General features: G+C 21.1%; 3 protein-coding genes across 5 annotated transcripts; 1 reads left to right on the top strand and 2 right to left on the bottom strand.

Moving 5' to 3' along the window:
- Positions 1-55: 55 nt before the first annotated feature.
- LOC122710548 (syntaxin-6) lies at positions 56-6997 on the top strand. Of its 2 annotated transcripts, XM_043928462.1 has the most exons (7): positions 63-503; positions 1331-1524; positions 2176-2270; positions 2383-2442; positions 3128-3360; positions 3461-3555; positions 6753-6997. In XM_043928462.1, exons 1-7 carry the CDS (start codon positions 469-471, stop codon positions 6827-6829), a joined length of 789 nt encoding a protein of 262 aa, XP_043784397.1. In that variant the 5' UTR covers positions 63-468; the 3' UTR covers positions 6830-6997. The 2 variants fall into 2 exon arrangements, with proteins under 2 accessions (XP_043784396.1, XP_043784397.1); XM_043928461.1 differs by lacking the exon at positions 6753-6997 and having other exon boundaries at positions 56-503; positions 3461-3767.
- Positions 6998-7649: 652 nt separating this feature from the next.
- On the bottom strand, positions 7650-20597 carry LOC122710546 (laminin subunit gamma-1). Of its 2 annotated transcripts, none has more exons than XM_043928459.1 (26): positions 20495-20597; positions 19283-19644; positions 18093-18351; positions 16762-17063; positions 16293-16498; positions 15843-15946; positions 14166-14354; positions 13568-13793; positions 13207-13463; positions 12860-13032; positions 12645-12777; positions 12361-12585; positions 12086-12274; positions 11808-11993; positions 11529-11731; positions 11225-11440; positions 10871-11141; positions 10430-10608; positions 10221-10351; positions 10039-10149; positions 9682-9880; positions 9377-9614; positions 9085-9260; positions 8797-8979; positions 8605-8722; positions 7650-8519 (listed from the first exon to the last, which is right to left on the bottom strand). In XM_043928459.1, exons 2-26 carry the CDS (start codon positions 19436-19438, stop codon positions 8284-8286), a joined length of 4866 nt encoding a protein of 1621 aa, XP_043784394.1. In that variant the 5' UTR covers positions 19439-19644; positions 20495-20597; the 3' UTR covers positions 7650-8283. The 2 variants fall into 2 exon arrangements, with proteins under 2 accessions (XP_043784394.1, XP_043784395.1); XM_043928460.1 differs by lacking the exon at positions 20495-20597 and adding an exon at positions 20388-20406 and having other exon boundaries at positions 19283-19640.
- Positions 20598-21594: 997 nt separating this feature from the next.
- LOC122710616 (rhythmically expressed gene 2 protein-like) lies at positions 21595-25083 on the bottom strand. The gene is made up of 4 exons (XM_043928575.1): positions 25065-25083; positions 23250-23388; positions 22652-22949; positions 21595-22184 (listed from the first exon to the last, which is right to left on the bottom strand). Exons 3-4 carry the CDS (start codon positions 22934-22936, stop codon positions 21711-21713), a joined length of 759 nt encoding a protein of 252 aa, XP_043784510.1. The 5' UTR covers positions 22937-22949; positions 23250-23388; positions 25065-25083; the 3' UTR covers positions 21595-21710.
- Positions 25084-25249: the final 166 nt, after the last annotated feature.

Genomic DNA, 25249 nt, shown 5'->3' with positions numbered 1-25249 from the left:
TGTTGCATAAATCAAACGCTTTTAAGTTAGCCATAAAAAACATTAAATTTACTACATAATATGGTCAAGCATTAAATTTTAATAATCATTATATATATTTTATCATATTTTGATATTAATTAATTTTTGTTATCATAAGTGACTGTGAACTTCACTTTAAATATTTCTACACGAAATCAATATTACAGTGGCTTTTAGAGAGGCGTGTTGCGCACGAACATTAAAAAAAATCGAATAAATAGTCGTCTGCAGGAAGACTCAGAACAGACGTCACAATACATCACGACATTGTATACCATAACAGTAGAGCGCGAGCAAGTGTCAATTTGATTATTGTCATCGTTCCTGTGACTATCGATAGTTCTGTAAGTTTGGAATTTCTACCGATGATCGACAAATTGTGTATACGTATTTCTGTGGGTGCCGTGAGGCGGCGAGAAAGGCCACCTCTTTAAATTAAAAGAAGGAATGACGCTAGAGAATCCGTTCTTTGTCGTCAAGGAGTAAGTAAAAAATAATCTTATGATAAATTTTAAATCAATATTTTTTAATTTTATAAATTATCAATAATAAATTAATATCAGCTTTGTCAAATTTATACAACAATTACTACAATTACTAAACTTTTGTTGTCTCTTTGATACTGTATATATACATTAGCCCTTTATGAATAGTCAGGATAAATTATTACAAAGAAAACTATACATTCTATTTTAAAATAACTTTTACTTGAAGAAATTTTCAAAAAAATTTTTTTATGAATGTTATCTTAATATATATGTATATTATAAATACCTAATTTTAATTTTTGATTTTATTATTTTATTTTATTTATTAAATTTGTTCAACACGTTATTTTTGATATTATTTTTATTAAAATATTGAATTTTTATTCGTAATTAGATTAAAAGCAATTAGATTTTATTATCTTTTAATATTTATGTATTATAAAAAGAAATTTATAAAATTTATGAAATTCTTTAGAATAATTTTTTTATACTTTTTATATTATAATTATTAAAAAACGTTTACATTTTTATGAATTAATTTTAATATTCTAATATAATTTATAATATAAATTCATAATATACACAAAATATAATTTATAATATATAAAATATATAATTATACTTTAATATTATTAAAAAAAAATTTTTTAATTAAATAAAATATAATTTTTAAGATTATATAATACTTGTCAATGCTTATATTTATATAATATATTTTATAATACAAAATATTTATTACTAATGATATTAGAAACTTAATATCTAATTATTAATTAGTTTTATAATTTATAATATAAATAAATTTATTTTTTGTTATATAGCGAAGTTTGTAAAGCCTTAAATAAAAATCGCGGTTTATACGGGCGCTGGACGGAATTACAGGATGTTGTCACGAGTCCTACTGTGAGTGGGGGAATCCCAATCTCACGCGACGAATTAGAGTGGACTACTACTGAATTACGGAAAGCTTTACGTTCAATCGAATGGGATCTTGATGATTTAGAAGATACGATTTATATCCTTTAATATATATTATATATTATATATAAACCGTGACATTATTTTTTTTATTGAAATTTAATAATAATGAATATAATATACATATTTATTAGAAATATAATATAATATCGATTATCCGATAATAATAAATCATTTTTTCATAAGCGACTTTTCGGATAATCGATTAGGAAAAACTAAATTTATGAATATGTTATAATTCAATTACAAAAAAACAATAATTTTCAAATAATTATTATATATAATAATATGTATCTCATAAGAGAATATTATGAAATATATATTTTTATATATTAATATATTAAAATATATATAATAATATAATATATATGAAAATATATATTTAGAATATTATAAAAAATTAATTTGTATACTATTACAAAATGCATTTTTTAAAATGTTTTTTAAAACATTTTCAAATATAATTTAAATATATATTCATTATATTCAAATAATCCGTCATTGAATAAGAAAAATTTAGATAATTGACATTACATTGTAATTATTATTCATTTATTCTAAATTCTATATTTGTATAAAATTGATTGAAACTTTTTTATAAATTTTAAATTTTTGTATTCTATATTCTATGTTCTATATTTTTCTTAACGCACTATATATATATATATGTATGCATATGTATATATACGTATTGTAGAAAAAAATCCAACAAAGTTTAAAATAGATAATAAAGAATTAACGGTTCAACGAAGTTTTATCGAACAAACACGAGAAGAAGTTAAGGTAATATTTGTTGTATAATATTTAATATTTATATCAATTAAAAATTCGATTAAATATCTGTTAAATAAATTTTATGAAAATATATATATCAATTATTATTAATTTATTACAGACCATGAAGGATAAAATGAATTTAAGTAGAGGTCGGGATCGTGATAACACAGCAAGGCAGGTTTGTAGAAATTAAATAATTTTACATATTTTCTTTTAATTTTATAATTTTTGTCATTTAGTATATCATTTATATTTTTCAGAAACATGCAATGAAAATTTCGATTATAATTTAAAATATTTCAATATAATTATATATACAATATATTTACAATATTATAATATTATGATTATAATATATTGCAAATAAATTGTAATAAATTATATAATGTAATTATAATTGTAATATTTATTATTATTTTCAAATTTTATAATATAATTTATTACAAGATGTTTAACTTTATACAAATAGCACTTTATACTTTTAAATTTCGCTCGTAAATTACTATCGTATATGATGCGACACCTATGTAAAACTGTCAAATTGCCAATAATATTGATAGTGATTATCAAACTTGTTCCTTATCTCTGAATATACAAATAAAATTATCAATTAGAATTATAGAAAAAAAAAAATGGTTTATGCGGTAAATCAATCATATTTGATATCATTACTATCGTATATAAAATAAAACTTTTTATGATTTAACATATAACTTTCTGTAATTTAAATATATTTATCAAATCCTTAATTAAATATTTTGATATTTTTATTAATTTATTTCAATAAATAAATGTTTATTCATTATATATGCTATTTTTTTAATCTAATAATTTATATATTTATATCTTCTTATGTCTTGCAGCCACTTTTAGATAATAGTCCTGCTCGAGTTCCTGTCAATCATGGCACAACAAAATATAGCAAATTGGAAAATGAAATTGATAGTCCAAATAGACAATTTTTAGGAGATACCTTACAACAACAAAATGATATGATGAGACAACAAGATGAGCAATTAGATATGATAGGTGAAAGTATTGGAACATTGAAAACAGTATCTAGACAAATCAATACTGAATTAGATGAACAAGCAGTGTAAGTTTAATAGTTATTATTAAATATATTTATTTATTCTTTTTGTTATTAACAAAATGACTTTCCAAATTAACATATTTTTATATATCAATCATTTCAGTATGTTAGATGAATTTGGTAATGAATTAGAAGTAACGGATTCTAAATTAGATGCAACAATGAAAAAAATGGCCAAAGTTCTTCATATGAGTAATGGTAACTATAATAATTACATTCCTGCTCCTACTACTGCAACATCTAGTGTTTCTGATCTTGCCTCTAAACCTTCTTCTCTATCGTCTTTATCAAATACAATAACTAACTGTTTCTTATGTTCTGGAGATTAAATATTTTTATTATAATTTTATCATAATTATTCAGTAATATTTATTAATTATATAATTAATAATTATATTTTTTCATTTAATAATTTCAATTTCATTTTCTTCAAATCAATTATTTTCTTCAATTTATTTAAAATATTAAATATAAATATTAATATTTATTTAAAATGTTAAGTTAGCTTTATTATTATTATCTAATTGTTATGTTATTAAAAATTAATAATTTCCAAAATTTACTGAAAAATTATGGAATTGTGTTATGAATTTAATAATTCATTTTGCCTTTACAATAACATTGCATATTGTAATCACCTATGAAAATAAGTCATTTCCTATATTCTCTTAATTAATTTAAATTGATTCTTAGCACTACTGCACTTATTTTTAAATTTTTGATTTTTTTTATTAAATATGTAGGATTATATTGACATGTAATTATTTAGAAAGAATAATTTATTGGAGAGTAGAAGTCTCATTAAATTGAAATTATCTTTAAAGGAAAAAATCAATCAAATAAATTGTAAATTTATTTTTTTTTTTAACTTTTAAATTACATTTAATGCATATATATTTAAATTATATATAATGCATTTATATTATAATACATATTTTAATACATATAATTAATACAATGAAATATTGATATTGATTTCATTATATGAAATAATTTTTTTGTTTTTATTTATAAGCAAAAAGTTACATAAATAAAATATATTAAATATTAATTTTAAAAATTATTTATTATTTTTATTTCAATTGAGAAAAATTAATTAATATTTAATGTTTTAATAAAACAAATTAACAAATTAAGACATATTATAAATATCAGATAAAAATAAAAATTAATACATATATCTAATAATAATTACTATTTTAATTTAAAAATTTTTGCCATTCTTTTTTATTTTATTATTCAAAAATTAAGAATTAAATTTTATATTTTGACTTGTGGATGTCTTTATATGTTTTTTATGCAATATGTTTTAATACATTTCATGAATTTGTTTCTTATTTAATAAGAATAAACGAGAATAAAGAAAAAAATTTTTTAATATAAACAATTGTTAAAAATCTATATAAAATAATTAGAAAATCTATAAATTTTGAGAAAGTTATATATATTCAGATTTAAATAAATGCTAAAACTGTAGTATTAAAATGGACCAGTTGCAGTTTCCATAAAATAATTATCTTTAAAATTTCTGTAATTTAATATAATTCAAGTAATTATTATTTATATAGTATAATAGCTAAAATAGTTTGAAATTCAATAATAAAATCAAAAAATTAAAAAAATTATTATATATTAAAAAATTATAGATAAATTGTATAAAAATACCTCAATATATTCAATTAATTTTAGATTATTAGAAGAATTTTAAGATTTTGTCAAATATTTTAAGGTAAATATAAAAATAAAAGAAAAAGCACAAATAATTTGTGCCTGGAAAAATTTTAATGTTACATTTATAGACAGATACATACTGTTTCTTAGTATATTCTAAAACTTCTGATACTTCTACTTCCAATGTATATGTGATATTAATATATGATATTAATATTGATTGAGTCATAGATGAAAAATAGTTTAGGACATGCTAGTGTGAAATATTCATATAACATTGTAAAATACCAATCATTTTATGTGTGTAATGAATGTAAACAAAAATATAAAGTTTGAAAAGTTTGAAAGAAAATTGTTGAAGAGAAAGAAGAGCAAAATGTGAAAATAATTATTTGTACGTATGATGATTGTTGATTGATTGTTTCTCAATGTGAATGAGATTGTTCATAAGTATTATAAGGTAGTTTAAAACTCTCTTCATTTTAAAAAAAATGAAACATTAGAAAAACTTAAAAATTAAAAACTGAAATATTTATTCATTGTTAAAAAAGTATTAATAATATAATGTTGTGAATTCATACATAAAACAGAAATTGTTTATTTTAGTTTGTATTTAAAAGCTAAAAAGAAAAATTATACATATTTTATTATTTTGCATAAATGACCAATTGTGAAGACATATTGATAAATAAAATTGGAGACTTTATTTATATTGTATATGTTGCTGTAAAGTACCAAATTCCTAATCCATTAAAATTATTTAAATAATAATTACAACAATAATAATTCATTACATATTGATTTCTTTGCTTGAGAGATAATAATAAATATATATATTATTATATTTTTAATATAATTAAATTTTTATCAAAAATAACTTTCAATGTTTTATTTCAATTATTATGTTAATTTTTTTTAATAATCATATAAATAGACAATTTATACTTAAAATTTTATTATAAGATCTCTCAATCATGGAATATAATTTTTTTCACTCAAAATTTATAAATATGTGTCTTACAGGTATCATTCTGCTCTAATTATTGCTTTTATATGTTTATGCAAAGAATTTGTATTTGTGTTTATGTAATGTTTAAAAAATTAATAAGAATTATCAATCTGAAGCTTTTCTAATTTAATAAATGTTACAATTACTGCTTGTTATGTATGAATAATTTTAACTCAAAATGTAACTTTAGAAATCAATTAAATTATTAAATTATTTTATAATATTGATTCTTTGCATTCTAATTATTAAAGTTTATAGAGGATGTATTAAAACATTTTTTAAAATACATAAAAAATCAAAAATCTTTTTATTAGACTATATCAAATTTTATAAATGATAATAAAATAATAAAATCAATATCATTATTTTTTAATTTTTTAATCATTTTTTATTTTTTAATTTTTTAATAATAGCAAATTTATAATTAAAAATTTATTATTTTATTATTTAATATTTGAGAGTGCAAAGTATCAATATAAAAAGCATAATGTTGTTATAAACTGCTTGTTAATGAATGCATGTTGAAAATAATGTACAATATTTACTGTTTGAAGAAGGGCCAAATATATAAGTATTAATTTTTTTTATATAGTATACTATACAATATGTTATTCATTTAATTTTAACGTCATTCAATGAATGACGATAAAATCTCTTGATTCTGACTACTTTTTTCATAAGTGACGCATGTGATGTTACTTTCCGTTTGTTTTAGATCGGAGACAATGGGTAGCCATTGGAGTGTTGACCGCTATATTGGTGTTTCTAATAATTTTATTTATAATTAAGTGAAATGTTTAATTTTTTAGTTTCCCTAAGAATTTATTGGTTCTTCTTCATAGCATTTAGATGAATGTGTTAACTTCTGTTTTAATAATAAATTATTAAGTTAGCGATAATCTATGATCCATTATAATAAATATTTATAGTTATTATTTTTGACAGGATCTTTATAAAACTTCCTTCCCTAAATGCATGCAATTAATTAAATTGAAATATTTAAATATTTTTTCTTTTAAAAAATTGTATTAATTTCAATATCTTTCGATATTTTAAAAAAGAAATAAACATTTTTTTAATATAAATCAAATTTTTTAATATCAATCATCAATATTATCACTCAAAATAAATTGTTTAAAAAAAATGAGAATGTGATTTTTTATTTTTGATGAATATAAATATAAACGTAATTGAATATTATAATCATAAAAAATGTATTAACAATTTGATCTCACATTTGCAAATAAGATCAAATATAACATCCTATGTCAGTAAATAAATATTCTCTGTGTTGCCCTGAAAAACTATTTCCAGATAAAATATTGTATACTTTGATCTAAAATATTTAGTTTATTTTATATATTTTTGAAATATAACATGCTAATATATTACATCATATATTCTCTGATATTTATTTATTGTTTATTCATATTATATACGTATAAAAAATTTGTATAAAAATGTTATATCATACTTAAAAATAATGTGTAATATATATATTATAATATATATTTAGATTTTTATTTTCTTTCTAATTCTGAAAATATTTTCATACAGATTTTTAATAATTTATAAGCAAACCATACAACATATACTAATTTATTTATTATTCGATTTTGTATATTAAAAAATTATCCTTCTAAGGAACTTTTGACACTTTCTTAAAACTTAAAAGAACATTTTGTAAATGATTGTATATAGATACTATATACATGTTTATACATACGTATAAATAAACTGTATTATAAAAATCAATATATTGAATAATGCAAATGGCCTAATTATAATAACGAAAAATGTGTCTATGATAAAATCTTTGGTATGATGGTCATTATATCAGTTGTTTGTATATAAAAGTGCATAATATTTAAAAAAAGAAAAAAGAAAAAATATAAAATCACACTATAAACGATATGTTAAATAAAATGTTTTAAAACTAAATATTCAAGTAATATCTGCCTATTTAACACTAATGTTATATAATTTAACACTAATTATAACTTATTTAGTTTTGTCATAAATTTATGATTTAAATATACTTTACAATTCTTGAAGAAAGTTGTAATATATAGTACGAATCTTAATTTTAATAAGATATATGATAAATTTTGCAGTTATTATTTTAAATATATGTTTATGTTTTTTTAATGTCTTTTAAATCTTATTTCTTTCTTCAATGCATGTAAGGCACTATAGCATTATGAACAGTTTTACTTTTAAATATTGTACAAGTTTAAAAACATTTTTCATGGTTCAAGTCGTAAACGTTTTTGACAATCAACAGGCAAAACTTTTCTTATTTCATCAATGTTTTCAACTTCCATTCTTAATCTACTGACTTCATCTTCATAATTCTTTACCCATTGTGTTTGTAAATTTTTTGCATCAGTTAATGTACGAATTCTTTGATCTAGATTTGCAGCTGCAATTTCCTTTTCAGCTGCAGCTAAGCGTTCTTCTAATCTATTTAAATCAGCATTATCTAAAAACAAAAAATTAAATTTATATATATTTAATTTAATTTAAAATAAAATAAATTATAAAATTATAATAAAAAAATTATATACCAATTTCCGGTAGATTTTCTAATTCTTTTATTATTTCAGTTACTTCAGTTAGAGCTTTATCGACTTGCTGTGATGCTAATGTTACATTAATCTTAGCTAAACCAACTTTATGATTTGCCTAAAAAAATTAAATAATATACATAATTTTTATTATATAATTATCACATTAAATATTATATATAACTGCCTTACTTCAGTTGTAATATTTGTATCTTGATTACTTTGATTTTCATGTTGTTTCATCATAGAATCTGTACTATCTACCCTCTGATGTAATTTTTCAGCTTCATTTCCTACGCGAACTGCTTCTATTTTAATTTTATTCGCTTCAGTTCTAATGTCATTTGCTTTTGCACTAGCTTCTTCTGCATATCTCTGATGTAAAAATATTTTGTATTTAATATATAGAAAATATACTATATTATATAATATATATTATATTATATAATGTTATACATGTATAACATTAATTATACTAACTTGAGAATCTTGTGCTATTTTACGTGCATATTCAGCATTATTTTCAGAACCATTTAATTTTTTTTCAGCTTGTAAAGCTTGATTTGTAGCATTTATGATTAATTCTTCAATATTTTTAGTGTCTTTTAAAGCATTTTGAGCTTTAATACGTTCACGCTCTACTTCAGCATGAAATTCTAAAAGAAATATCATAATTAATAGATACAATTTTCCCTTTTTTTTTTTTGAAATTATCATTTTTATCAATAAAAATAATTTTAAAAATATAAAAATATAAAAATATAAGATATACCGCCTAATTTCTTTAATGTTTCCTGAGCTTCTTTCAATGTTTGATCTCCTCGTTTTACAGCATCATCTGCTTTTTCATTTGCACCATCTAATTCAGCCAAAAGTTCGGCCGTAGCTGCTTGTTGATCCTGCGCTCGTTCTATTAACTCTTCGCTTTTTATTATTTTTTGTGCCATTTCATTTATAAGATTTTCATTTTGATCTAATAATAATTGTGCTTGTTCTTTCAATCGCAATCCCTATAATATTTTATTATCAATTAAATTATCATAAATTATTATCAATAACAATATTTGTTATATTTACTTCATTATTCACATCTTCAATTTGATTTCTCAATTGCTCGATGTCAACAGGTGGAAGTGCTAAATCGAGAATCAATAAATCTATTGCTTCTTGTGAAACAGTGGATGATTTAGTGGCTGCTATGTTGGTAAGATTTTTCACTTCATTCATACGATGCTCTAATAATTCTAACTTATTTTCCAATCCTCTAATATCATCACTAAGTACATAATCAATTTTTAAAATATTACGATAGTTAAAATAAAATTACGAAGTTAAAATAATTTTGAAAACTACCAATATAAACATCATACATAATATGTAATAATAATTATATTATTACTTTATTTTAATATAAAATAATGAATAAATACATACGTTATATTAGTATATTTTCCTATAGCTTTCTTTGCAAGAGTATAAGCTTCTATTGTTGTATTTCGAGCTCGTTCTGCCAGTGCATGTATCTTTTTCGCTTCATTAACATTTCTATAAATAAAAAATAATATATAGATATATTTTAAAGAAATATTTAAAATTTATAAAACTAAATTACTCACAAATCTGCTAATACACGCGCTTCTTGTGCGATTGAAGTCATTTGTTTATTTCCTTGACCAACTTGTTCTGCGCGTAATTTCGCTTTTGTTAATGCAGTTGCTCCATCTGTAGCTAAATAATCTTCTGTTTCCTAATATTTTAATGATAAAAATTTGATTTATATATTAATTTTTATAAATTTTATATAAAATTATATTATTTTTCTTACAGTTAATTGAGCATGTATTTTATCAAGCACTTTTTCTGCTTCATCAATATTCATTAAACCTTCTAAAGTAGTTTTATATGCATCAGAAGCAGTTAAATTTACAGTATGAGAGATTTCACTAATTTCATTTAATTGATCGCGCAATTCATCAAGTTGTTCCACCAAAGTTTTATTTTCACCTAAAACATTTTCTTCGCATAATCTCATCCAAGTAATATTATTAATTCTAATACATTTTTTACGTTTTAATCTTGTTTTTTATTTTAATTAATAAAAAACTTATAATGATTGAAGAAAAACTTTAAAATTATATAATAATTTTATATACTTAATAACAATTTATTTTTATTTTCTTCTTCACTTAAAAATTATTAATAAAAAAATCGAATTCAATTGAAAATAACTCGAGAAACATAAAAGAATCATATAAATTATACTTACTACCTGATCCTTGTTTTGCAATTTGTAAGAGATTCTTTATTTTATCCTGAACATTTTTTAATTCTTTTTCAAAATCTGAATCTTTTATAACTGTTGGACTACTGTTAATTTTTTTAAGTGTATTTTCTAGTTCAGTTAAACGTATTCTATGATTATTAACAGCAGCTTGAACAAGATTGTAACAATCAGGACAATCGACACATCCATTTTGTCTGTTGTGTTTATTTTCTTTACAACGATCACAGCGTCTTCCTTCTACATTTGGTAAACACTATAATATAGGAATAATTATTTTATTAATAAATAAATTAAACTTTTTATCATATAGTACAAACACTACATTTTTAAACCTACTGGACATTGTCCATTGACATCACATTGTAAATCTTGAGAACCAATACTATCACAATCACAAGGTTTGCAACCTTCTCTACTAAATCCATATTGATAAGGAACGCATGCATCACAATGTTGTCCAGTAATTCCAGGTCTACATTCACATTGACCAGTAACAGGATTACAAGTACGATTATAAGATCCTTCAGCATCACAATTGCAAGGCGTACATCCCTAAAATGTATGTATATAATTATTTAATTTAAGACAAGCTAATATTCGTCTTATATTGTAAAACGATTGTTTCAGCAATTTAAAATACCTCTCCACTTAATATATGATAATATCCTTCTTCACATTTATCACAATTTCGACCAATCACATGAGATTTGCAAGTACAATGACCTGTTAATTGTTCACAAGGTGCTACTCTACCATCATTAAGTTCAATTGTACCTGGTGGATAACATTGGCATAGCTTACATCCATCTTCTTTACGATCAGATAATGCATCTCCATAATATCCTGTTGAATATAATAAATATAATTACTTAAAATATTAAAAAAATATACTAAAAAAGCAAAATTATATTTTACATGCCTGGAAGACATTCTTCACAATGAAAACCAGCCGTATTATTTACACATTTCAAACATTCACCAGTTTTATGATTACAATTTCTTACAGCATTTAAATCGATATTGTTGTTGCAATCGCAAGGTCTGCAAGCTATATCTTTTTCAGGATTTCCAAAGTATCCATCCGAACATGTTTCACATCTAGGTCCTAAAACAAAAGATAACATAAATAATTTTTTATAAAAAGTAAAAAGTAAAAAATAAAAAGTAAAAAATTATTTAAAGTATTTAAAGTTTTACCTGTTCTACCCAATGGACATTCAGAACAAATCGGATCCGGATTATTGCCAAGTAATATACAAGGTCCATTGTCGGGACACGGACATGGTTTACAATCATCGGGTGTACCCTTTAACGGATGGCCATAATATCCTCGTTTACATAATTCACAATTACTACCGGCTGTATTATGTTCACAAATGCATTGTCCTAAAATAAATCAAAAAATATAAATATTCAAATATTAAAATAAATTATGGATCAATTTTTATTTCAAATTTACTTAAAACAGATACCAGTTTCAGCTTCGCAAATATCTGCATGATTATTGCAATTACAAGGAATACAAAGAGCAAAAGGACCACCATTTGGTGGATCATGATGAAATCCAGGAGCACAAGATTCACAAAATTGGCCCACATAACCATGAGGACAATCACAATGTTCCACCCAATCAGCAGTTTCGCCTGCAGCACCTCGGAGTGCTGTCTCCAGTTTAACATCATCTAAGAATCCTCGACCTATAGAAAGAAAACTATATGATAGAAATAATATTTCACTTTCAAAATAATTAAAATACCTTGATGTGTGTAGGTGCCACGAATTTTAATAGCTGTTAAGTTTGACAAAATAGACATAAAAGCTCGAGAAGAAAGACGAGGTTCCCAACCATAATTAGGATGTTCGTGCAATTTAAAATGGTATTCATGTGGCTGAAATCATTTTTTATCAATTAATAAGCTATAAATATGATTGGATCACCATTTAATTATATTAGATTAAATTTTTAGTTACTGTCACTGAAGGTAAATGATTGTTTTGTCCAAAAATTGGTTGTGTAATTTGTTCTCCATTGCCTCCTTCAAATATAACATCACGAACAGTAGGTGCAGGACCAGCCTCTCCAATTCTCAAAGTAAATGACAAATCTTGATTGTAAGAGGCTCGTTGATCACCAAGAAATCTATCTGTGTAATGCAATAACATTTTTGGTTAGTAAATATATGTATATAAATCTTTATTAAGACAATAAAATGTTTTATTGTGCATATTTATTATAAGAATAATATAAGATTTTTAGAAAAATTTTTAGAATTTTTAGAATGATATAAAAATGATATAAGAATTTTATTTATATTTACCAGGTGCAACAAAATAAACATTGTCTCGATCTAATGCTGTAGCAGATATTGTTTGAGTAAGAGGATCATATTGAAGTCTTATTGGATTACCAGCCACAGTAGCTTTCCATCGTTCAGTTCCTCTCACAAACATACTTTCGATTACAACTTTAGAATAACCACTTGCTGGTTTGCAAATTGAAGAATGACCATAACAGAAGCATGGTGTACAACCAAATTTATTATCCATTGCAAGATTGAAAAATCCTGGTTTACATCTATTTATTATTAGAAACAATATTAGTAAACATATAATCCTACTCAGTTATTTATTTTTATAATATAGTATCATAAAAAATATTAATGATATAAGTATACTAACACTCGACATCTTTTTCCTTCAACATTTTCTTTACATGTGCAAACACCACTGATAGGATCACAGTTCGGTGTATTTGTAAGAGAACCGGCTGTATTACATTCACAAGAACTGCAACCATATGAACCAAAGTTATAATAATTCGCTGCACAATGGTCGCATTTATCACCTGTTACACCAGGTTTACATTGACATTTTCCTTCGCTGTTACATTGTAAACTTCTTGAACCTATAACAATATCAAATATTTATTTCAATATATATTCTATATAAATATATATAATATATATAAATATTCTATATAAATATATAATATTCTATACAAATATATATATATATATATATATATATATATAAATATCAAATATTTATTTTGTATTGTATTTTTATTTATTTTGTATTGTATTTTTATTTGTTTTGTATTTTTAATATAAATAAAAAATTATAATATTTCTTACTATTTATAATTATATAATTATATATTATATATTTATATAATATATTTATAATTAATAAATTACAAATTAATTAAATTAAAAATAATTAACAAATATATTTTAAAATAAAATAAATAAAAATAGGAAAAAATATATCAATTTACCAATTTCATTGCAATTACAAGCAACACAATAATTATCTTCAGGACGCTGATAGAAGTTCTCCCGACAACGTTCGCAATTCGCACCATCACGATTAGCTCGACAATCCAAACAATGTCCACCATGACCAGTGACCTTATATAGTTCTTTATCAAAAAAGCATCTTTCTGAATAACCATTGCAATTACAAGCTGAAAAATAAGATTACAATCATAATCAACGTAAAATTTATATTTTTCTTATATAATATTGTATAATTTTGAAATATATATCAAAATTTTATAATATTATAAATTATAATTTTTCATAAAAAATTGTTATTAATATAATATTAAAATAATATTTTTTTGATTTTGATACATTATACTAGATTCTGAGTATCAGGACATTCCATCCCAATATGATGAAAGTAATAGTCATCACATTAACAAATATTAAATATGTAATTAATTTCATTTTAAATGAAAATTCAATTATACAATTTATAAACAAAAAAAGAGGAATTTTTGAAAAATATTATTCTTCGTTATTCTTCATCTTTCTTCATCATTTGAAATATATTTTAAAAATATATCTAATAATATATTTAAAATATATTATATATATTATATATATATTTTAATATATTTAGAAAATATATCTTATATGTATCTTATATTTTGATTAATTATTCATAAAATATGTAAAATATATAAAAGTCTTTTAATTTGATTAAAATAATCATAATAATAAAAAAGTTATAAGTTTAAAAATATATAAACACAGATTTTTTTATTTAATGATAAACATATTTTATTATACTAAATAATATAATTATAAATAAATGAATAAAATCAAAATTATTTTGTTCTCTTTTTTAAAAAAAATCATGTAATTACATGATTCAATGTGATATAATAAAAATCTGCTTATATCGCGATATTTTGAGTACTGAGTTTGTGGTCTACAGAAAAGTTGTATTATGTATTCTTGCTAACAGTCCCCACTTTAGAACAAGCAATGAACGTAAAAGGTAATATCAACGTGATCGTAAATATAAACTCTCTTCAGTTGCTCAGAAAGGTGATATTCACAATTGAAGAAATCTTCCTCTTTTATATATAATAAACTTTTATAAATGACAAAAAATATAAAATTGATACAGGAAATAATGTGAAAATGGAAAAACGATTTAATTTTATAGATTGTTAACTTTTTTCAATAAATTAACTTTTTCAATATTTTTTATTTTTAGTTAAAAAATATTTTTTAATAGAAGAATAATAGCATATATATATATATAAATCTATTTTATATAAACATTTTTATTATTTTTTTAAATATTACAAGAAAATTGATAATGCATCTAATAAAACTGAATAATAATATTATTAATTATGTTGCTCATAGCAGATTTAAAGCTGAATATACATTTAATAATAATACAATAATAATAATAATAATTAATCAAAAATATGATTTATAATGATAAAAATGTTTTTATTATCGAATAGAAAATGAAAAATGATCGTTGAAAAAATTAAGACTTAAAATAAAGACTTAAATGAAATAATAATAATTCTTCAATGATATTCTCTTTTCATTTATATTTACGATATGTGTATATAAATATACAGTTGTAAACATATATTTTGTTTTTATTATTTCAAATGTTATTCCAAATTTAATATTATACTTACGTTTGCATTCGTGCGCATCTTTAGTAGTGGCACGTCCCCAAGGTGCATCATTGAAAAAGGGCATACATTCATTGCAATCTGGACCCGCAGTATTATGTTCACATCTATAAAAGATTAAATCATCTATTTGAAATTTATGAATTAAATTTGTAATATAAAAAAATTAATATGAAATTGCTTTAATTGCGTTTTCATAAAATTTCATAAATAACACAAAATATAAAATATGTAAAATAATTTTATATATAATTTTAAAATAATATAATAATATAATAATATATTATATTTATAATAATATATTATATATTTATATAAAATTACAATTAATTATTCCAATTATATATTTATTATCATTCCAGTTACATATCTTATGTTCTATATATTATTAATATTTAATCATTTTAACTAGTTATTGTATATAGAAAAATAATTATTTATAAATTATCTTACCTACATACTCTACGAGTTTTTCCATCTACACTAGTACTGTTTACACATTCTCCAGCGTGACCATTGCAAGCACAACGTGCTCCAACAGCAACGTCAGCGATTGCATAGTAGTAGGATTTTAATACTTGATCATCGCCAAAAACTTCGTCACCGAAAGTGTTCATTTTATCTAATGTGATTCTTAAATCTGTCGCTTGCACCCATTCCTTTTAAAATAAGATCAACATTATATTATTATAAATTTTTTTTATTATATATTATTTTTTTTATTATAATATATATATTATTATAAATAATTTTATTATTTTAATTTCATATTACAGTTTTTATTCCAATTTTTACTATGATATTTGTAATTTGTTTTCTACACTCAATAATAATTTTTATAAAAAAAAAATTGTTATTGATGAAATAAAAAAATGAAATGAAAAATGAAATGAAAAATGAATTGATAAAATAAAAATTGTACCTGTAATGCTGTATTAGATTCAAAATTATATGCCGAAGGTCGTCCTTCTAAAGTAGAATACGCGACAGCACCTTTCGTCAAAGGTGATATATCAGAATAGATAGAAGTACATAATACTCTGGTATCATCACCTCGTACTGTTTCCTTTGAATCCGGTAAATCATACATATCTCTACAACTCGCAGAATAAAATTGATAAGGTTCCCATGGCGAATTTTCATTTTTTCTCTTATAGATACCCCAACTTTCTGGACGCGGAGACTCAAAAAGCACTCTAACATATGTTATATCGAACGTTTTGCCTATAATTAATAATTATTAAAAAGCATATGTATATATGTAAAAAAAAAGGATAATAAAAAAAAATATAAATTATCAATTTAATAAAAATTGACACATATAATATAAATAAATATTTAATTTTTTAGAGATAAAATAAATTAAAATTTTTTATGATATAAATAGATATAAAAAATATTTAAAAAAAGTTATTTATTATAAATTATGATTTGAAATTATTAAAAAATAAAGATTCTACGCCATTGTAATTCTTCACTATAGCTAGCGGGATGCAAGTGGCTTTCTTTCTAAATGAACATATGGTACACAGGCAAAGATTCTATGTTCTTCTCATTTTTAAGAATCTTTTACTATTATCTGAATTCTCGGAATGATGTTAGAATTAGCTTCGTTATGTATATAGGATAAAATTATTTTATGAATCACAATTATTAATTTTATCTGTATAAAAAGAATACTTTTATTATAATAATAATAATAAAATAAAATTTTATAATATTTTTTATATTCATTAATTCTTCGATAAAGATAAATAATTATTTTATTATTTTATGTCAAATAATAAATATATTATTATATATGATTTTATTACACGATTTATTTGAATAAAAATATTATTTTCCTAAAATATATGATATTTTTGTAAATAATTTTGTATAATTTTTCCATCAGTTTGTAGTTCCGTATTTATAGTTATCATCGAGAATTATCTCATCGTACACGCATCCTGATAGATAACAATATAAAATGAAAGAATAAAAATAAAGAAGAAGAAAGCGAAAAATATTGAAAATATATTAAATTTATACTGTGAAATGAACTGATAAATGAATTCTATTTTTCTATTTATAATATAAGTTTCATAAATATTATCTATTTCAATTCCACGAAAAATTATCTCAATTAATATGAATATTGCCATATTTAAATTCAAACAAAATATAAAATATATTTTATACATTGTATAAATGTAAAAATACATATAAAATTGTAACATTTAATATAAAATATGCAACATTTTTATATCATACCCAATGGTAATGTGAGATTAACTTGATTCGGATATTGAATTCCTTCATACATTGTTTCTGATTGCCACCAAGTTGCATTGTCATTATTGTCATAATCGGTAAGAAACGAAGCTAAATGATCTCCGTATCGGCAAATTTCACAGGACTTTCTTTGGACACCAGTTTGTTTACAAAATTCTGTTTGTCGATCTTGGCCACATGTATTTGTTGCTTCCATAAGAACATTAAATGCTGCATTTTCAAAAGGTGGTATACACCTCTACAACACGTGTTCAAAATAATATTTAATAGAATTATAAATTTTTATTACAAAATTTAAAATATTTTTTTTCGCAATGTTCAAAAATTATATCAATAATTAATACTTTTTTTCACTATATATATTTTTTTCATTTTTTTTCTTTTTTTTTAAATTAAAATTTGAATATTTTAAATTAAACATAATATTTATATTAAATGCTAGTAAAATGGTAGACAAAAATGTTATAGGATCGACCAAGATACTAATATTTATCAGATTATTTTCGTCCCGGATATATATAACATATTTCCTACAAAATTGTAATATCTGAACAAAAAAAATTTACTTAAATTTCGATTTTTTAAAAAATTAAAATTGAAATTAAAATTAAAATTAAAATTAAAAAAATAAAAAAAAAAGAATTAAAAAAGTAAAATTAGAAAAATAAAAATTAGAATTTTATTAAATCCTTTAATATTCAGAGCGATTATTTAGTTATATTTATTTATAGTTATCGAAAATTGATGTAATTTCGAATCTTTAAAATGATAACCTAATGTAATAACATCTTCAAAAAAAAAATTAAAATTTTAATGATTAAAAAACAAAATAACTAAATCTGTTCATGCTTATTATATTTTTATGAAATAATATAAATATAAAATAATATAACTGTGAAAGATAATGTATATTCTTTTGAAAAAAGTAAAAAATAAATTAAAAAATTATTATTAAATTAATAAAAAATAATTATGTAATAATTAAATATAATGTAATTTAGATATACTAAATATTATTATTTTTATAAATCGAAATTAAATAAAAAAATATTATTTTAATTATATAAATATTATAAAAAAAGAAAAAATAAATTAATAATTTATTAATAAAAAAAATAAATTATTTTAATACTTATATTTATGTAAATATAATAAATAAAATTACGAACCTGTGCTCTTCCATTGTCATCATAGCATTTGTCTTCATCACGATTTTTTGAAAATCGACTATAAAAAAGTTCATCTAAAGGATCAGGTTCCGCAAATACTGCTATCAAGCAGATTGCAAGTAAAATTAATATTTTCTTGTGCCTTCCTCTATTCATATTTGAACTTCTTTAGATGAGTTTTTTTTATAATTTTTTTAATAATTTTAAATGAAAACTCTGAAATCTTTTCTTGAATTTTTTAAAGGTCAAAATATACACTAATTTTCGACTGAGTTCATTTACAAGGAAAGTTTCAACAATAATTTTTACTTTTCACTGTCGCGATTGCATTCCGCAATCTTCCGTTTTCCTCGCCTTCCTACCTAATATTTGTTAATTTCAATATTAATTAATCTTTTGATTTTCTATACTAAATTTACTAAATTTAATATAAGAAAATATATACATTTAATTTTTACAAAAAATTAAAATGAAAATATTAGTATAATTACATAGAAAAATAGAAAAATTGAACATAATCGTGTTTTCAAATTTATAAATTATTTCACAATGAAAAATTATCAAAATTATAATTTAAATATAAAAATCACAATTTATAATTTAAAATAAAATCATATATGTACATAAAATATATTACTATATAAAATGTTATTGTAAAGTTTATGTTTCTATATATATTTTTCATTAATCTTATAAAATAATTTTTAATTTAAATTAAAATTCTGCAATTGAATTAGTAACATTTCAAATAAAATAATTAAATATTAATTTATATATATATTCTATTTTATTAATTTTATATTATATTCTATTATTTAATAAATTATTTTGCATTTAATATTGTTTCTTTCTTAAAATCTATTCTTTTTTATCTAAAATTTTCAAAATTTTGAAGAATAAGAATAATAATTATATGCATATTTCTTTTTATATATTTTGGTACATAAATCACAAATCGCAATTTCAATAAATATTTATAAGTTATAATTTAGAAAATAAACAATGTCAGTTTAAAGAAGTATGTAACCAAACAAATAATTTTTTATTTCTTATTAAAATAAAGATTTGAATTAATTAATATAATATTATATTAATTAATATTCACAAAATTATATGAAACACAAATTGACCGTGAATTCACTTCTTTTTCAATAAAAAAATTCACACAAGTATCACGAATTTTTAAAATGAACAATAAATTTTCATTCTAACCTCTTCAACTGATAGAAGATTGGTAAATCATAAGAAAACTTCTTTCTCTGCAAGAGTTTAGCGAGATACTGAACGAGAGTTATATCGTATCGTACCGTTGTCGTAGACATGAGGAGGGAATTGTATATGCCGAATACTTAGTAGTGGTAACATGCTGTAGGAAGTGTAGGCTAAAAGAAATGTAACGATGAGATTGTTTATACATTTTATATTTCATTACTAGCAATAATATGTATGAATGTACATATTTATGTTTTTTAAAATTTTAATTTTAAAAGAAAAAAATACTTTAAAAATTTGAAAAACATTTTCTTGATATGTTTATGAACACAGTAAATAAATAATACAATAAAAAAAATCTTGAAATAATTTAAAATCTAAAATTAAGCATTGTTTAATGGATTTTTATTTTCGTGAATTGAGAACTGAAATTATTTTAGAATTATATTATTTTAGTAGAATTCATGATCAGTAATATCTTGCTAGAACGGAAGTAAAAAGATTAGAAAACGATGACTTCTTCCTATCATTATCAACAATACAATAAAATACTTTAAATATTCTCACTTCATTTTGTTTTTATCTAGTTTTTAAATAAAATATGTTAAAATAAATAAAATACAAAAATGAATAAAATATAGAGAGCATTATATAAAAATATAAATAATTTTAAAATATATTTTTAAAATTATTTTATGTTTATTATGAAATAGTAATAATATCACATTAAAAATTCATTATTTTATGTCATTTCATATCAACAAATATATAAATTATTATTAATATTTATAAAAATATATATATAGTATTAGTTATTGCTTATTGTAGATATATTTGTCAAAAATTTGTCAAAAATTGTTATTATATCCTTACATTTTTATTGTAATTTAAATATATATTGCGTAAAGGATACATTATAAAATTATGATATATTTTTCCGTTTATCTTATTATTTATATATATAACAATATTAAATCTTTTAATTTTAATTTAATAAAATATATTTATAATTTTATTAATTTTAATAAAATATAATATAGAGTATTATATAATCGGTACTTAATTTCATTGTTAAATAAACATATTGGAAATATTTATAATCTTCTGTTTTTTTTTTGTTATAATCTTACCTATAAATTTATTTTTTGTTAAAATATGAATCTTATGATTTATAAAATACTATATTTTCAATTTTTATTTGACTATATTATGTACATTACATATCTTTATCTAAAAGTGTGGAAAGATGTACTTTCAAATCTCGAAGATTTCTAAATACATCCTTCGTAGGGACTTTTTTTTCATCTATAACATCATTATTATGTTGAACAAGAATAGCATTCCAGTTAGCATTTTTCGCTCCGATATAATCGTTACTAATAGAATCACCAATATGTATCGCTTGTTGGGGAATTATGTTAATATTATGTCGTTCTTTTGTTAATCTAAGAGCTTCATTAAATATTAAAGTATCTGGTTTCTCAATACCGAAATCATAAGATGTTAAAACGAAAGAAAAATAAAAACGTATTCTCGTGTCTTTAAGTACCGCTTCCAATCTCTCATCGAAATTTGATATTACACCCAAAATCAAGTCCTTTTCTCGTAGATATTCCAGTAATTCGATTGTGCCAGGATATTTATGCCAACATAAGCTCGTACCATAGCACTTTATCAAACTGTTAGCAACCTACGGGTCATAATGATAAAAAAGGTCATCGACAGTAGGTATGAGTTTAGGTTAGATTTTTTTCGGTAATTATTTTTCTTTTTCTAATAATACTTCCTGTATTTTATAATCTTTGTATCTTTTTTATATTAACATAAAAATTCAAAAATTAAATTGATAAAAATAAAAATTTCAATTATCGTAAATATAAAATTGGTATAAAAGAAAAAATATGTAATGATAAAATATAGATAATTTATACTCACTTTAAAAATTAAATTAAAACAATTGTTAAGTTTAATTTATCTCTAAAAATAATAATTTTATTTCTAAATCATTTCATAAATACCATTGATCATATATTGATATAACTAAAGGTTTTATATAAAAATATAAAAATAATTCTTTGTTAAATAAAAATATCAGATTTTATTTTATTCATTTCATTATAGATTCTAAATTTTCAACATCGTGAAAATTTTTATCACCTTATCCAAAGTAGCATCCGAAATGTAATTGTGTTGCTCTTTGAAAATATTATGAACTATTTGTCTCCACCAATTTTTCCATCCAATGCCTGTGTGTTTACCATAAACAGGATGTTCTAGACTAAGTTTACGAAAGTTGTTTTTGAAGCTTCGCGCCAATTTATGTGGATCAATTGACAGGCCGTGTTGAGAACCAATTTCGGCATAATGTTTCTCCAAATTTGTCATCAGTAACGTATCAGTAACATCAAATGTTATTAATCGCGGTCGGGTGAACTTTATCATTATTAAATTTTGTCTACAAAGAAATATCAAATATTTAGAACACTATTTTTGTCATATAATATACGACGAAAAAAATACACTTGTTTCACGTCGTGAACAGTACTACCAATCGATCTCATATGGAGAAAGATTTTTTTATATTTTTAACGCTATCATAAGATAACAATTTCAAATTTATTTTCATATATAAAAATATTGATACTAGTTCAAATTATTTTGCGTTATTATTTTATTTTATTATTTTAATACTAAATATAATTAAATATTTTTTGATATAATATAAAATTAATAATAGAAATTTATTCTTACTTACTATTTAAATTTATTTTTAATAAAATAACCAGTTGAAGAAATATGAACTGAAAGATGATCACATTAGAGAAACTTGTGCATCTCATTTCAAAAGAATAAAAATATGACGACTATTCTCACGCCGTCAACACGTGACATTTCTGTGAAAAACATGTGAATGATGTTACAATTATATAGAATCTTTTTAATTAGAATTAATGAGAATAATTTATATTTAATTTTTTTTCAATTACCAAAATATTGTATATATATTTATATATTATAAAAAATAATTATTTATACATCAAATTTTTGTTTAAATCTGAAAAATTAAAATAAATACAAGTATTAATCATAAACATTAGATTATATATTTGAAACTAATAGTATACAAAAATGGATAAGTAACTTCTATATAAAATTTTGAATTGTTAAATATTTTAATGTCGGCAAATAAACTATCAATATCAAAAAATTATAAAGATTCATATGTTGTGTAAATTTAATTGAAAAATTCAAGACAAATTCTATGAATTTTATATACAATATTTTAATCAATATTTAACAATTGGAATAAGTACATAATTTCTCGCATGACCTATTTATCACGTAATAGATAAAAATGTTCATTCGGTATGCGACGTACACAAGCATTATTTTGTAATATATGTGTAAATATATATAACATGTATTATATATATACATATATCGTAAATAAAATGTAAAAAAATTTAATTATCTTTATATACAGTTTTACCTATTTATATTATACGTATATATATATATAAATGTAAATATATATAAATTATAAAACATTACTATTTAATGTCTCTAAGAATAATAACACGTGCTTCTTATATTCTCTATTAATATATGTATATCAAAAAATGCAAGATCTTATTGCGTTCACTTACATTTAATTCCTATTCATGAAAAAAATATCCAGGAGAAATTTGGTTATATATGATGGCTTTTTACGCCAGTAAAATCTAGTTATTGCAAATTGTTCTTGTTGCATTATAAAATTGTATTTGTTCGATTTTGATTCCATAGTTTGAAAACTTATTTATAATTATAATAATTACAAGAAAATTATGAGAACATTTAATCGATATTCCTATCTTATTCATATGATCGATAAAAAATTATTGACTCAAAAATAATATTATAGAACTTAAAAAGAATTTTGAACATAATTCGGTAGAGCAGGGCTTCTCAAATTTCCTGCACTTAGCATTATATTTGATATTTATTCAAATTTTATTTTTTTTGTATTTTTTCAAATTATAAATTTTTATTATTCGTCTAATCTTTCTTTTTTATTAAGATATGGATACAAAGAATTTCTACAAAAAACTATTAATATGGATTTACATATATATATATATATATATATATATATATATATATATAATATTCGAGTAAGCATTTTGCACTTTTATTCGATACTCATTTTGTTTTTTTTTTTTTCTAGATTTTACTCAATCTTAAAAATATTCTTCACTACACCATTGTAATTGCACTTTTATGATTTTCTTTATTATTTTTTTTAATTGTATAGTATAAAGTAAAAACCTTCGTAATTTATCAGTCAAATTTATATTATTTAATTCTATAATCTTATTTCTATATAAAAACATTTTATGAAGAATTAAAAAGCTGCTCGAATTAATCTCATAAGATCGCTTTTCAATAAAGATCTTCCAATATTTCAAATGCAAAATGCTTTAATTTTAATTTCTTAATTTTCTACTTTTTAAATTTTTCAATCGTTTCACGAACTTTATATTTGTTCGATTCACTTTGAGAATCCCCGCAATAGCGAACTCTCACTTACAATCATTTGAACAGCTTGCTGAAGATTTTTTAAAAGACAATTTAAATACGTCTGACTAATCATCACAGTAGAACAGTAAAGATGTAATTAATAGTATAATAATATAATAATAATAATAATAGTAGTAGTAATAATAATAATAATAATAATAATAATAATAATAATAATAATAATAATAATAATAA

Source organism: Apis laboriosa, unplaced genomic scaffold, assembly GCF_014066325.1.
Source record: "Apis laboriosa isolate Shangri-la unplaced genomic scaffold, ASM1406632v1 scaffold14_cov150, whole genome shotgun sequence".
NCBI lineage: Eukaryota > Metazoa > Arthropoda > Insecta > Hymenoptera > Apidae > Apis > Apis laboriosa.
The sequence above is the reverse complement of the archived record's forward strand: the minus strand, read 5'-3'. Positions and strand labels throughout refer to the sequence as shown.

What these genes read in the sequence shown, in the direction of transcription:
- LOC122710548 (XM_043928461.1), top strand. Translation starts at nt 469, where the DNA reads ATGACGCTAGAGAATCCGTTCTTTGTCGTCAAGGA. An exon ending in CCGTTCTTTGTCGTCAAGGA is followed by an intron (nt 504 to 1,330) that starts GTAAGTAAAAAA and finishes TTTGTTATATAG; the next exon opens with CGAAGTTTGTAAAGCCTTAA. An exon ending in TGATTTAGAAGATACGATTT is followed by an intron (nt 1,525 to 2,175) that starts ATATCCTTTAAT and finishes ATGTATATATAC; the next exon opens with GTATTGTAGAAAAAAATCCA.
- LOC122710546 (XM_043928459.1), bottom strand. Translation starts at nt 19,438, where the DNA reads ATGAATAGAGGAAGGCACAAGAAAATATTAATTTTACTTGCAATCTGC. An exon ending in TAATCTCACATTACCATTGG is followed by an intron (nt 17,064 to 18,092) that starts GTATGATATAAA and finishes TATTAATTATAG; the next exon opens with GCAAAACGTTCGATATAACA. An exon ending in AGATGCGCACGAATGCAAAC is followed by an intron (nt 14,355 to 15,842) that starts GTAAGTATAATA and finishes CTTATTTTTCAG; the next exon opens with CTTGTAATTGCAATGGTTAT.
- LOC122710616 (XM_043928575.1), bottom strand. Translation starts at nt 22,936, where the DNA reads ATGATAAAGTTCACCCGACCGCGATTAATAACATTTGATGTTACTGAT. An exon ending in CGGATGCTACTTTGGATAAG is followed by an intron (nt 22,185 to 22,651) that starts GTGATAAAAATT and finishes TATGACCCGTAG; the next exon opens with GTTGCTAACAGTTTGATAAA.